General features: G+C 43.9%; 1 protein-coding gene across 2 annotated transcripts in view; it reads right to left on the bottom strand.

The window, feature by feature from the left end:
• MIPEP (mitochondrial intermediate peptidase) overlaps positions 1-14,018 on the bottom strand; it is a 144,033-nt gene that overhangs the window by 16,423 nt on the left and 113,592 nt on the right. For both annotated transcript variants that reach the window (XM_074943484.1, XM_074943481.1), the window contains exons 17-18: positions 8,871-8,992; positions 6,299-6,372 (exon numbers count right to left, since the gene is read on the bottom strand). In XM_074943484.1, the coding sequence (XP_074799585.1) occupies positions 6,299-6,372; positions 8,871-8,992 (196 nt within the window). The remainder of the gene's footprint in view (positions 1-6,298; positions 6,373-8,870; positions 8,993-14,018) is intronic.

Consider the following 14,018-nt stretch of genomic DNA (forward strand, 5'->3'; position numbering starts at 1 on the left):
GAATGGGTGACAGATGTTGGTGTGGTACTGATGGCCTCGGTGATACACTGGAACCAAAGAGAGGAAACTGAGGAGTAGAGGAGACCAACAAATCCTTACGGTGTAGGAAGTGGCGTGGTCCCAATAGTGTCGGTGCCACAGGGCGTGGTGGTGATTTACGCTGGTGGTGCGGTGAGCTGTGTAGGTGCCAGTGTCACTAGTGTTGGAACTGTGGTTTTAGCGGTGCTGGACTGTGGCGCTGGGACAGGAGCAATTGTTGGTGCCACGTCCTTAGAAGGTGCCGACGGTGCCATAGTAGAGGCAGGCAACTTAAAGCCGTTAGCCTTGGCACCGGAGTGGTGGGTGCCGGCAGCCACCTTGCAGACAGTGCCTGAAGTGCCCGGAGTATCATAGATGCTGAGTCATAGAATCATAGAATATCAGGGTTGGAAGGGACCCCAGAAGGTCATCTAGTCCAACCCCCTGCTTGAAGCAGGACCAATTCCCAGTTAAATCATCCCAGCCAGGGCTTTGTCAAGCCTGACCTTAAAAACCTCTAAGGAAGGAGATTCTACCACCTCCCTAGGTAACGCATTCCAGTGTTTCACCACCCTCCTAGTGAAAAAGTTTTTCCTAATATCCAATCTAAACCTCCCCCATTGCAACTTGAGACCATTACTCCTCGTTCTGTCATCTGCTACCATTGAGAACAGTCTAGAGCCATCCTCTTTGGAACCCCCTTTCAGGTAGTTGAAAGCAGCTATCAAATCCCCCCTCATTCTTCTTCTGCAGACTAAACAATCCCAGCTCCCTCAGCCTCTCTTCATAAGTCATGTGCTCTAGACCCCTAATCATTTTTGTTGCCCTTCGCTGGACTCTCTCCAATTTATCCACATCCTTCTTGTAGTGTGGGGCCCAAAACTGGACACAGTACTCCAGATGAGGCCTCACCAGTGTCGAATAGAGGGGAACGATCACGTCCCTCGATCTGCTCGCTATGCCCCTACTTATACATCCCAAAATGCCATTGGCCTTCTTGGCAACAAGGGCACACTGTTGACTCATATCCAGCTTCTCGTCCACTGTCACCCCTAGGTCCTTTTCCGCAGAACTGCTGCCTAGCCATTCGGTCCCTAGTCTGTAGCGGTGCATTGGATTCTTCCATCCTAAGTGCAGGACCCTGCACTTATCCTTATTGAACCTCATCAGATTTCTTTTGGCCCAATCCTCCAATTTGTCTAGGTCCTTCTGTATCCTATCCCTCCCCTCCAGCGTATCTACCACTCCTCCCAGTTTAGTATCATCTGCAAATTTGCTGAGAGTGCAATCCACACCATCCTCCAGATCATTTATGAAGATATTGAACAAAACCAGCCCCAGGACCGACCCCTGGGGCACTCCACTTGACACCGGCTGCCAACTAGACATGGAGCCATTGATCACTACCCGTTGAGCCCGACAATCTAGCCAGCTTTCTACCCACCTTATAGTGCATTCATCCAGCCCATACTTCCTTAACTTGCTGACAAGAATACTGTGGGAGACAGTGTCAAAAGCTTTGCTAAAGTCAAGAAACAATACATCCACTGCTTTCCCTTCATCCACAGAACCAGTAATCTCATCATAAAAGGCGATTAGATTAGTCAGGCATGACCTTCCCTTGGTGAATCCATGCTGACTGTTCCTGATCACTTTCCTCTCATGTAAGTGCTTCAGGATTGATTCTTTGAGGACCTGCTCCATGATTTTTCCAGGGACTGAGGTGAGGCTGACCGGCCTGTAGTTCCCAGGATCCTCCTTCTTCCCTTTTTTAAAGATTGGCACTACATTAGCCTTTTTCCAGTCATCCGGGACTTCCCCCGTTCGCCACGAGTTTTCAAAGATAATGGCCAAGGGCTCTGCAATCACAGCCGCCAATTCCTTCAGCACTCTCGGATGTAACTCGTCCGGCCCCATGGACTTGTGCACGTCCAGCTTTTCTAAATAGTCCCTAACCACCTCTATCTCCACAGAGGGCTGGCCATCTCTTCCCCATTCTGTGATGCCCAGCGCAGCAGTCTGGGAGCTGACCTTGTTAGTGAAAACAGAGGCAAAAAAAGCATTGAGTACATTAGCTTTTTCCACATCCTCTGTCACTAGGTTGCCTCCCTCATTCAGTAAGGGGCCCACACTTTCCTTGGCTTTCTTCTTGTTGCCAACATACCTGAAGAAACCCTTCTTGTTACTCTTGACATCTCTTGCTAGCTGCAGCTCCAGGTGCGATTTGGCCCTCCTGATATCTTTCCTACATGCCCGAGCAATATTTTTATACTCTTCCCTGGTCATATGTCCAACCTTCCACTTCTTGTAAGCTTCTTTTTTATGTTTAAGATCCGCTAGGATTTCACCATTAAGCCAAGTCGCGGTACCGTCGGCATCGATCTCATCGGCGACCGTTTTTTGCTTGTCTGCTCTCTTTGGGATGGGGAGGATGACCATTTCTTGGCTGGTCCTTTGGATTTTGGGGACCTCGGTGATGAGGGAACTGGAGACCCATGCAGGTCAGAGGCTGGTCTCAAGGACTTCTTCATTAAAATGAGCTTAAGCCTCTTAAGTCCCTGTCCCTTCATGCCCTTGTCATAAATATAAAGGGAAGGGTAAACACCTTTAAAATCCCTCCTAGCCAGAGGAAAAACCCTTTCACCTATAAAGGGTTAAGAAGCTAGGATAACCTCGCTGGACCTGATCAAAATGACCAATGAGGAGACAAGATACTTTCAAAGCTGGAAAGGGGGAGAAACAAAGGCTCTCTCTGTCTGTGTGATGCATTTGCCGGGAATAGAAAGGAATGGAATCTTAGAACTTAGTAAGTAATCTAGCTAGATATGCGTTAGATTCTGTTTGTTTAAATGGCTGAGAAAATAGGTTGTGCTGAATGGAATGGATATTCCTGTTTTTGTGTCTTTTTGTAACTTAAGGTTTTGCCTAGAGGGATTCTCTATGTTTTGAATCTAATTACCCTGTAAGGTATTTACCATCCTGATTTTACAGAGGTGATTCTTTTACTTTTTCTTCAATTAAAATTCTTCTTTTAAGAACCTGATTGCTTTTTTCATTGTTCTTAAAATCCAAGGGTTTGGGTCTGTGTTCACCTATGTAAATTGGTGAGGATTTTTATCAAGCCTTCCCCAGGAAAGGGAGTGTAGGGTTTGGGGAGGATTTGGGGGGAAAGACGCTTCCAAGCAGGCTCTTTCCCGGTTATATAGCTGTTAGACGCTTGGTGGTGGCAACAATAAAGTACAAGGGAAAAAGGAAAACACTTTGTACCTTGGGGAAGTTTTAACCTAAGCTGGTAAAAATAAGCTTAGGAGGTTTTCATGCAGGTCCCCACATCTGTACCCTAGAGTTCAGAGTGGGGAAGGAACCTTCACAGCTCTAGTTTTCAATTTGCTACAATGGGCACATTTCTGGGGAACATGGGATTCACTCAGACAGCGGACACATTGAGTGTGTCCATCAGACACCGGCATCGCCTTCCTGCACATAGTGCACCGCTTAAAGCCCGGTGAACCCGGTATTATGTGCTAATGCACTCATTGCTTTTTTTGCCTCTGTCTTCACAAACAAGGTCAGCTCCCAGACTACTGCACTGAGCAGCACAGTATGGGGAGGAGGTGACCAGCCCTCTGTGGAGAAAGAAGTGGTTCGGGACTATTTAGAAAAGCTGGACGAGCACAAGTCCATGGGGCCGGATGCACTGCATCTGAGGGTGCTAAAGGAGCTTGCAGATGTGATTGCAGAGCCATTGGCCATTATCTTTGAAAACTCATGGTGATCAGCGGAGGTCCTGGACGACTGGAAAAAGGCTAATGTAGTGCCCATTTTAAAAAAGGGAAGGAGGAGGATCTGGGGAACTACAGGCAGTCAGCCTCACCTCCGTCCCTGGAAAAATCATGGAGCAAGTCCTCAAGGAATCAATATTAAAGCACTTAGAGGAGGGGAAAGTGATCAGGAACAGTCAGCATGGATTCACCAAGGGCAAGTCATGCCTGACTAACCTAATTGCCTTCTATGATGAAATAATTGGCTCTGTGGATGAGGGGAAAGCAGTGGACGTGTTATTCCTTGACGATAGCAAAGCTTTTGATACGTCTCCCAGGGTATTCTTGCCAGCAAGTTAAAGTATGGGCTGGATGAATGGACTGTAAGGTGGATAGAAAGCTGGCTAGATCGTCAGGCTCAACGGGTAGTGCTCAATGGCTCCATGTCTAGTTGGCAGCCGGTATCAAGTGGAGTGCCCCAAGGGTCAGTCCTGGGGCCAGTTTTGTTCAATATCTTCATAAATGATCTGGAGGATGGTGTGGATTGCACCCTCAGCAAGTTTGCAGATGACACTAAACTGGGAGGAGTGGTAGATACGCTGGAGGGGAGGGATAGGATACAGAGGTACCTAGACAATTTAGAGGATTGAGCCAAAAGAAATCTTATGAGCTTCAACAAGGACAAGTGCAGAGTCCTGCACTTAGCACGAAAGAATCCTACGCACTGCTACAGAATAGAGACCGAGTGGCTAGGCAGCAGTTCTGCGGAAAAGGACCTAGGGGTGACAGTGGACGAGAAGCTGGATATGAGTCAACAGTGTGCCCTTGTTGCCAAGAAGGCCAATGGCATTTTGAGCTGTACAAGTAGGAGCATAGCCAGCAGATCGAGGGACGTGATCGTTCCTCTCTTTTCAACTTTGGTGAGACCTCATCTGGAGTACTATGTCCAGTTTTGGGACGCACACTACAAGAAGGATGTGGAAAAATTGGAAAGTGTCCAGCAGAGGGCAACAGAAATGTGTAGGGGGCTGGAGCACATGACTTATGAGGAGAGGCTGAGGGAACTGGGATTGTTTAGTCTGCAGAAGAGAAGAATGAGGGGGGATTTGATAGCTGCTTTCAACTACCTTAAATGGGGTTCCAAAGAGAATGGATCTAGACTGTCCTCAGTGGCAGCAGATGACAGAACAAGGAGTAATGGTCTCAAGTTGCAGTGCCGGTGGTGAAGCACTGGAATGCGTTACCTAGGGAGTTGGTGGAATCTCCTTCCTTAGAGGTTTTTAAGGTTAGGCTTGACAAAGTCCTGGTTGGGATGATTTGGTTGGGGATTGGCCCTGCTTTGAGCAGATGACCTCCTGAGGTCCCTTCCAACCCTAATATTCTATGATTATCACTGAACTAAACTATGGAGTAAATAAGAAAATTGGTGTTTTTTTTAAAACAGGAACTAAGTTAATAAATGAAACTTGACGACTAGAAAGACTACTAAAACGGACTATGTAACTTATCTGAAAAAAACTACAGGTTTGAACTGGACTGAGGAGCTCCGTCTTAGGCCAGGGATGATTGAGAAGGAACTGAGGAGTCTGGGTCGCACAGGCGATACTTCAACTGCCAACGGCGCACGAGGCATGCACGACCTGTACAGGCCCTGCTGTAAAATTCTCCAAGCGGAAGTGCACCTGGAGTCGAGTACTCACAGGGACATCTCTCGAAGAAGAAAAGGCTGTTCCAAAGAAAATTATTTCCTCTGATCATATAAATACATAGAGATTTCAAGAGTCACAGCAAAGAATATCTGAAAATTATTTCAACCACATTTACCTTAATTTTTCAAAATCAATACTCATTTTTTCCAATTGATATGAGACTTGATTTCAGAATGCAGTTTACATTCTTGTCTGCACCAAAAGGAATACATACGAGAAGAGGGTTCTAAGAGGGATACTGATCAAAACCAAATTTTGTTACAATCTTCAACTTCCATTTATACTGAGAGTGCATTACCAAAGTGCTAACGCTACCTGAACTGCTTTGGTGCTATCAAAGTGACACTGGACAAAAGATTTCTACATCAGCAATATTTGGAATGATGGCCTTTCAGTTAACATATAGGTAAAAATTAGCAAATCAAACTTTAAAAAAAAAATGATGGTGTATCTCTCCTTTTTCAGTGCATCTGACTAGTACCTTTGAATTCTATGGACCACTCTGAAAAAGAGATTTCTTTCCAACACCTTATTCCCCTGCTCTTTGGATCTCAACATATTTCATTCTTGGTATTACCAGATCTAGTCTGTTAAGTTAGGTAAATCTACTCTACATAACCAAAGTTTTCATAGGATTTATTAAAGGGGATAAGTATAAAGGACTGGATAGGGAAATATTGTTAAATTATTTATTGCTATCAAATCGCAACCACTGATATTTGCCAAAAGGTATATAACAACAATGGGGAAAGAGGGCGGAACAGGGGGAGGAAGGTCACAGAAATAAAACAATCTTCCTTTTTCTTTTACCTTGAACCATGAGCATGGGCTCTTTTCCACCACCATGTGCCAGCATCTCTCTGCGATAACGCTCACCCATTGCCCTGAAGGAAAAGACAGATAATATTACAGCCACCTGCATACACAACCTGTCTAGCTTTCAGTCACACTTGTCTCTGGTTTCTTTACAGAACAGACACAGCTATAGATCTAATAAAACCTGCCATCTTTAGACAATGGCTGCCTTTATCATATACTGATTAGAGAAATGCACACTATTTAAATTTATGCAAGAACTAAGCTAGATAGATTTAATATTTACAAAAACTATGTTGTTTTTATGCAATATTCTACTTTGCAAAGAACTTGTTAGTCTTCACTGTTGTAAGGGGGGAAATTAATAGGTCTCTGATATAACTGCTTAGAACACTTAGTTAAGGTGTAAGAACAGTTTGCAATTTGTTATTTGCCAATATAGCCAAAGAAGAAGAATATGACATAAGACTTTAAAATTTAAAAAGCCAATTTGTCAAAATAATACAAATAAGAGCTAATGATTCCATTTCTACTGTGGATGTTCTTGTTTACCTGCATGCAATATCCCACTTCTGCATTGTCAAGGGGCGACTGATCCCTTTCAGGGGGATCAGAACCCAGTCTGCCCACCACTGCCTTCTGAAGGCCCACCTGGGAGTAACTGACTGCCCTGTGGTTACTTAAAGAAAACGAGCACTGGACCTAATTAAAAGGTTATGTGATCTTAGTTAAGCTAGGGAGAAATTGCTTCTAGACAGAATGCTATCACAGAGAGAGGGTGTGCTCCTCGGACGCTCCCAGGACAGCTCACTGGGGTAATGAGCCAAGAAGGTATACTCCGCTCCTCGAGAGGGGAGATCTCAACAATGAGACCTACAGTTGCCAGGCCACCAGGAAAGCCTGGTCCCAGCAAACAAATCTCCCAAATGGTGGCAGGAAACCCTGTGTGTCAAGAAATATGGGCTCTTCTCGAGAACAGCTACAGTTGGCAGGTCTCCACAGACACCTAGCACCAGGGAAGGATTCTCCCTAGGTAGTGGCAAGAGACTCCAGGAAAGGGACCTGCTTGTAAAGGGCACTGGACAGAGGTGAGCAATGGACTCAGGTGGAACAAATAAGCTAAGATTGTGCTGAGAGTCAGACACAGGGATAAAGGTTTTGCTTATATTTTGTGCTGACCTTTTCTGTTATTAAATGAGACGTTCCAAGGACCAGAAATGGTCACTAGCTCTGATATAAGAAGAGCTCTGTGTGACTCAAATCTTGTCTCTCTCACCAACAGAAGTTGGTCCAATAAAAGATATTACCTCACCCACTTTGTGTCTGTAATATCCTGGGACCGACATGGCTACAACTACACTGCTATATCTTCTAGTTACATTTAAATATCAGCTCTCTAAATGCATCAGGAAATGCTATTGCTTATTGCCACCCAGTGTCATACATCCTGAACAAATACTGAAGAACTTCCTTGTTTTAGGAAATCACTATGTGAATGTTAAATAGTTTTGGCCCAAAACTAAAAAAGATGTCAAAATGGATGATGAAGCGCTAAAAGGTACTCTCTCAATTGTAGTGAGATTTTGATAGCTCACAAAAAGTGTTCAAAGTTTGTGCTACCTCAGTACAAATAAGCAATACCCCCCCAGTGTAGTCTGTCTAGGTAAGCTGGACATTTCATCCAAAAAACAAAAAAGTTAGATTCTCTGATATCAGCCAAACTAAGGCCAACGGTTTCAAATATGGGTATCTAAATTTGAACATGTGAATTTATTTGCTTATAGGCTGTTATTAAATATATTTCTTTATGGTAGCACCTACAGCGTGGTAGGTGCTACCCAAATATTCAGGAAGAAACAGTATTTGCTCCATGGAGCTCATACTGTAAGGAGACAGACTAGTAGAAAGAGGCTAAGAGAAGCAGAATAGGCAAGTATGTACAAGTCAGCTCGACTGATTGTAAGAAGCAGGACAAAATTGGTCTTCAAGAGTGATTTTGATGTGGACAGGGTAAGAAGTCTTGCAGATGAGCTCAGGGAGGCTGCGTCATGCACAGGATACTGCACAGAAGAAGGCATGGAGGAGACTGGACAAGAAACTGATAAACAAGCAGATAAAGCTATGTATACTAGCAGAGCAGAGGGATGCAATGCAAAGCTTGAAAAGGGAAGATAACTAGGCAGAGCTATGTGGAGCTTTGAAGGTGATGACAAGAAGCTTGTTTAATACTGACAGCTTCTTCTAGTTCAAATGGAAGTTACAGGTATTTAACACTTTTGAAAATCAGGCTCTTTAATTAGATGACTACATATGGATTTTGGTACCTCCCACTTGGCACCTACATTTTAAAATACTGACGCTGTATTCTTTGCATCAGTGAACATGTCCTACAATGCGCCTTATCATCTGTGGTTATGTTATATTTTGCTATGTTTTTAAAATCAACATATTTAGAAAAAACAATTAAAATTACATAAAAAATAAAAATAAGGTACAATAAGCAAGTTTTCTGCTTCCCAGAGTTAGCACGCCATTCAGTTCTACTTCATGCACTGTCTCCTTTTACCTGTCAAATGGGTTCTTCACAAAACACTGTTTCCATACCATGGAGGCAATGGCCCTGGACATGAGGTAGGAGTAGTACTTGGCACCGTATCCCACAAGATGGCTAAATCTCAGTTGCCAGGCCTATAGGGAAAAGAAAACAGAAGGGAAACCACATCACTTATATCCTTCCGATTATTTTGAGAACTTTTTATCAAAGATTGCAAGAGTTATATACTGAATTGGTTCATAAATACAGCAATATATTACAATGGCAGAAATCTGACCGTATTAAGGAGAAACAATGAAAGAAAAACTAATGTGTAGAACCTCATTCTAATAAATGTTTTCTGAGCTGAAGACTACATTTTTCCTATGCTAATCATTATAATTAATATTATGAGTAAACAGAATCAAAGGCACAGAAGACTGTAACAAGTAAAAAATTCAGACATTTAATAATATTGACATTGTTTCTATTTGATGTTAAAAGAAAACCATAATTCACTTGTTACAATTAACACCACATTTTCCACATGCATAATTAAAGTGTCACACCTTAAAAAGTTAAATCCATGAGCTTTTGCCAAAAATAAAATTATAGTAGAGACTTGTATATGTAAAATACAGCTTCCCACATGCCAAAGTACAGCTCAGAGGTAGATGAATTACCATCCACGTGACATACCATTGTTCACAGATTTGCTCATATATTTATAGCAGCTTGTAATTATTCGGTTATTTGTCTATAAATTGTTACTTAGTTTTATGACTCATTCCAGTGTTGCTAGACTCCTCTCTTTTAATTAAATAGAGTACTTTCCTATTTGGCTCCATTTCTTTACCTTGGAAAATTGAAATTATCAGCTCTACTCTCATTGAAACACGGTTCTCAGATTTCCCCTGCCTGTAATGTGAAAAGAGGAGTAGAACTAAATTGAAAATACATACGGTTTCCCTGCAGTCTTATATGCTTCTTTAATGTAAGATAGCTCTATCTAGCAATGGATCAACAAGAAACCTCTTCTCCCTTCTTGGCTCCTTCTCAGGAAACGAAGAGGGAGTCAATTCAAAGATGTCATTTGTCCTGTTCAAACAGGATCAGAGCACTATGATAGCCATAGAAGTGTAGGAGTGGACGGGATCTCTATAGGTCATCTAGTCCAGTGCCCTGCACACAAGATAGTACTACATAACAACTAGGCCGTTCCTGAAGGTATTTGTCTAACCTGTTCTTAAAAACCTCCAATGACAGAGATTCCACAACCTTCCTAGGCAATTTGTTCTAGTGCTTAACTACCCTGAGAGATAGGAAGTTTTTCCTAATGTCTAACCTAAACTGCCCTTGCTGCGATTTAAACCCATTGTTTCTTGCCCTACCCTCAGAGGTTAAGAACAACAATTTTTTACCTTCTTCCTTGTAAACCCTTTTATGTACTTGAAAACTGTTGTCTCCCCCTTGGTCCTCTCTTCTCCAGACTAAACAAACTCAATATTTTCAATCTTTCCTCATAGGTCATGTTTTCTAGAACTTTACATCATTTTTGCTGCTCTTCTCTGGACTTTCTCCAATTTGTCTACATCTTTCCTGAAATGTGGCACCCAGAACTGGACACAATATCAGTGCAGAGTACAGTGGAAGAATTATTTCTCGTGTCTTGCTTACAACACTCATGGTGATACATCCTAGAATGATAGCTTTTTTTTGGCGCAACAGTGTTACACTCATATTTAGCTTGAGATCCCCTATAACCCCAAGATCCCTTCCTAGGCAGTCATTTTCCATTTTGTAGGTGTGCAATTGATTGTTCTTTCTTAAGTGGAGTACTTCGTATTTGTCCAAGTACTTTGTAACTCATCTTATTTACTTGAGACTATTACTCCAGTTTGTGCAGATAGGATTAAAATTCAAAACAACCCTCTAAAGCACTTGCAACCCCTCCCAGGTTTGTATTTTCCACAAACTTTGTAAGTGTACCCTCTGCATGTGGGGGTGGTGGGGCCGAAGGTTTCACCATGTGGGAGGGGGCTCAGGGCTGGGGCAGAGGGTTGGGGTGGGCTCTGGGGTGGGGCCATGGATGAGGGGTTCAGTGTGCAGGAGGGGACTCAGGGTTGGGGCAGAGGGTTGGGGTGCAGGGGGTTGAGGGCTCCGGGGTGGGGCTGGGGATGAGGGGTTTGAGGTGCAGGCTGCCCCGGGGCTATGGTGGGGAGAGAGGACTCCCCCCAGCTCTCTCCCCACAGCAGCACCTGTGCTGGGAAGGAGGGAGGGAGAGGCACCTCTCCCCGTCCTAGCAGCTCTGGGGCTGGGGCCATGGGACAGGTGCCTCTCCCCTGGCCGCTGCAGGTTCGGGGGAGGGGTGCCTCTCCCCCAGACACAGCAGGTCCAGGCTGGGCTGGGTTGGGGTGCCTCTCCCCCACCCTGGTAGGTCCGGGCTGGGGCTGGAAGGGGGTGCTTCTCTCCTGGCTGCTGCAGGTCCGGGGCTGGGGGAGAGGTATCTCTCCTTGCCGCAGCCCTGAGTGCCTGCATGGCACTTAATAGGCTACTGCGGAGCCTTAGAGGGAACTTAGCTGTTTTCCCTCCTACTGTTCCTTAGGATCGTGAACGCTATCCTTTCATGATCATTGTCACCCAAGCTGCCTTTCAATTTCAAATTCTCAACCAGTTCCTCCCTATTGGTCAATATCAAATCTAGAACAGCCTCTCCCCTAGTTGCTTTCTTCACCTTCTGAAATAAAAATGGTCTCCAATGCATTCCAAGAACTTGTTGGATAATCTGTGCCTTGCTGTATTATTTTCTCAACAGATGTCTGGGTAGTTGAAGTCCTCCATCATTACCAAGCCCTGTGTTTTGGATGATTGTGTTAATAATGTCTAGGGAATGCAACATCCTCTCTTGTTTTGATGTTCTGACAGAAAGAAGGGTTAACTCTTGGTTAATATGGAAAGGAGAAATCTCCTGTTAGGGAGGAACCTGGGGACTATGTTAAAAGCTGCTTTGTCCTATGGTGGCCTTGTGAAAAATAAGAAAACATTACCTAGAACACAGGGCAGCTAATTTCTCTATGAGCCTTGCCAAGGTTAAGGCTACAAGAAATGCTGTTTTGTATACAAGTAGCTTTAGGGACACAAAACGTATCAAGGTAGAAGGGATGCATTAGAAGGTACTTGGACTCAAGATTAAGGGACTAATTCCTCTCACAGCAATTACCCAATTGATTTCAATGTAGTTAAATCTGGTGTAAAGAGAATAATAAATCATCCCCCGAGGCTCCAGGTGCTCGATCCTGATCATCATATTGGAGAGGGCCCTGAGAAAGCTGGAAACCAGGGGATGACACCCCCACTAGGAATCTTTCTATTTCACCTCTGGTGGCACTGATTCTAAACGGATGTGAATTTTAGCCTACTGGTGAGCCTATAAGCCCCAAGTTGGACCCTGGAATCAGTCACTCCTCACCCTGGGACCTACGTCAATGGTGATCATACTTATTCTGGTTCTGACAAGGGAATCCTTCTGCACAATTGCAAGGGTTCATCCAACAAGATGTAGGATATTGGAGGGTTTGCAAGCCTTGATTCTATTGTAGTTGAACTGAGGGAAGTAAGAAGTTGGAACAGAGGCTGGTCCAGGGTACTGTACAGAAGGCCACAAGCATTTGCATCACTAAGAGGGCAGATAGACCCTGCAGACACTGAGACTGTGTGGTGGGTAAAATCATTTCCATTCTGTCAGCAGATGGTCTGACTATCCCTTCCAGTACAAAATATTGCGGCTAGGTGGCATATGCAAGGAAGGCTAACAAGGAAGTCTGAGAGGGAAAAGTCCCAGGACCTATCTGAGTGGACCTCTGGCAGAGGAAGTGCTTGATTAACCATTTGTCGAAGTAGGGCAAGACCTGGATCCCCTGGACCTTGAGGGAAGTTGCCACAAATTCATGAGTAAATTCTGTGGATCATTCCCCAAGTGGCAGTTTTTCCCAGAAAAAGTTCTGGGAAAAGAATATTTACTGCATGTTTTTTCCCAAACTTTGGTCACCATTTTATCCAAACTAATCAGGAGGGGAAAGGCTTTCACCCGAATGGATCTTTCGGAGAAGTACTCTTTGTATGTGACTAGTCAGGAAGGGAGCACTGAAGTCTATGACTTGCTTGGTATTGCCACAAAGCACTGGAATCTGAATCCAATAGTTCTCCATCTTCTGATTGTTGTGACGGAGCAAACTCAGGTCTTTCTTGGATATTCATCATTTTTAAAGCAATGAGGAGAGATGGAATTGCTATATAAAATGGTGGAAAATGGACAGAGACCTACCTTTTGCTATTGTCTTTCTGGAAGGCAACAGTGAAGAATCTTCTGAGGTGTCCTTTCTCACTCTCACCTTCTTGCTTTTGAGAGAGATGGCAATTCAATCCTGAGGACAAGTGTAATCCAGAGTTGACCAGCTTCCTTTTGGCCACTGAGAGGCACCCTTGGACGGGAGGCTCATATAAGGACAGGTTTCAGAGTAACAGCCGTGTTAGTCTGTATTCACAAAAAGAAAAGGAGTACTTGTGGCACCTTAGAGACTAACCAATTTATTTGAGCATAAGCTTTCGTGAGCTACAGCTCACTTCATCAGATGCATACTGTGGAAAATACAGAAGATGTTTTTATACACACAGACCATGAAAAAATGGGTGTTTATCACTACAAAAGGTTTTCTCTCCCCCCTCCCCACTCTCCTGCTGGTAACAGCTTATCTAAAGTGATCACTCTCCTTACAATGTGTATGATAATCAAGGTGGGCCATTTCCAGCACAAATCCAGGGTTTAACAAGAACGTCTGAGGAACAGTGGGGGGCGGGGGGAGGAATAAACAAGGGGAAATAGGTTACTTTTTATAATGAATCAACCATTCCCAGTCTCTATTCAAGCCTAAGTTAATTGTATCCAATTTGCAAATTAATTCCAATTCAGCAGTCTCTCGTTGGAGTCTGTTTTCCAAGTTTTTTTGTTGAAGGATAGTCACTTTGAGATCAGAAATCAAGTGACCAGAGAGACTGAAGTGTTCTCTGACTGGTTTATGAATGTTATAATTCTTGACATCGGATTTGCGTCCATTTATTCTTTTACGTAGAGACTGTCCAGTTTGCCCAATGTACATGGCAGAGGGGCATTGCTGGCACATG

This window comes from Natator depressus, chromosome 1 (genome assembly GCF_965152275.1).
Source record: "Natator depressus isolate rNatDep1 chromosome 1, rNatDep2.hap1, whole genome shotgun sequence".
Classification (NCBI taxonomy): domain Eukaryota; kingdom Metazoa; phylum Chordata; order Testudines; family Cheloniidae; genus Natator; species Natator depressus.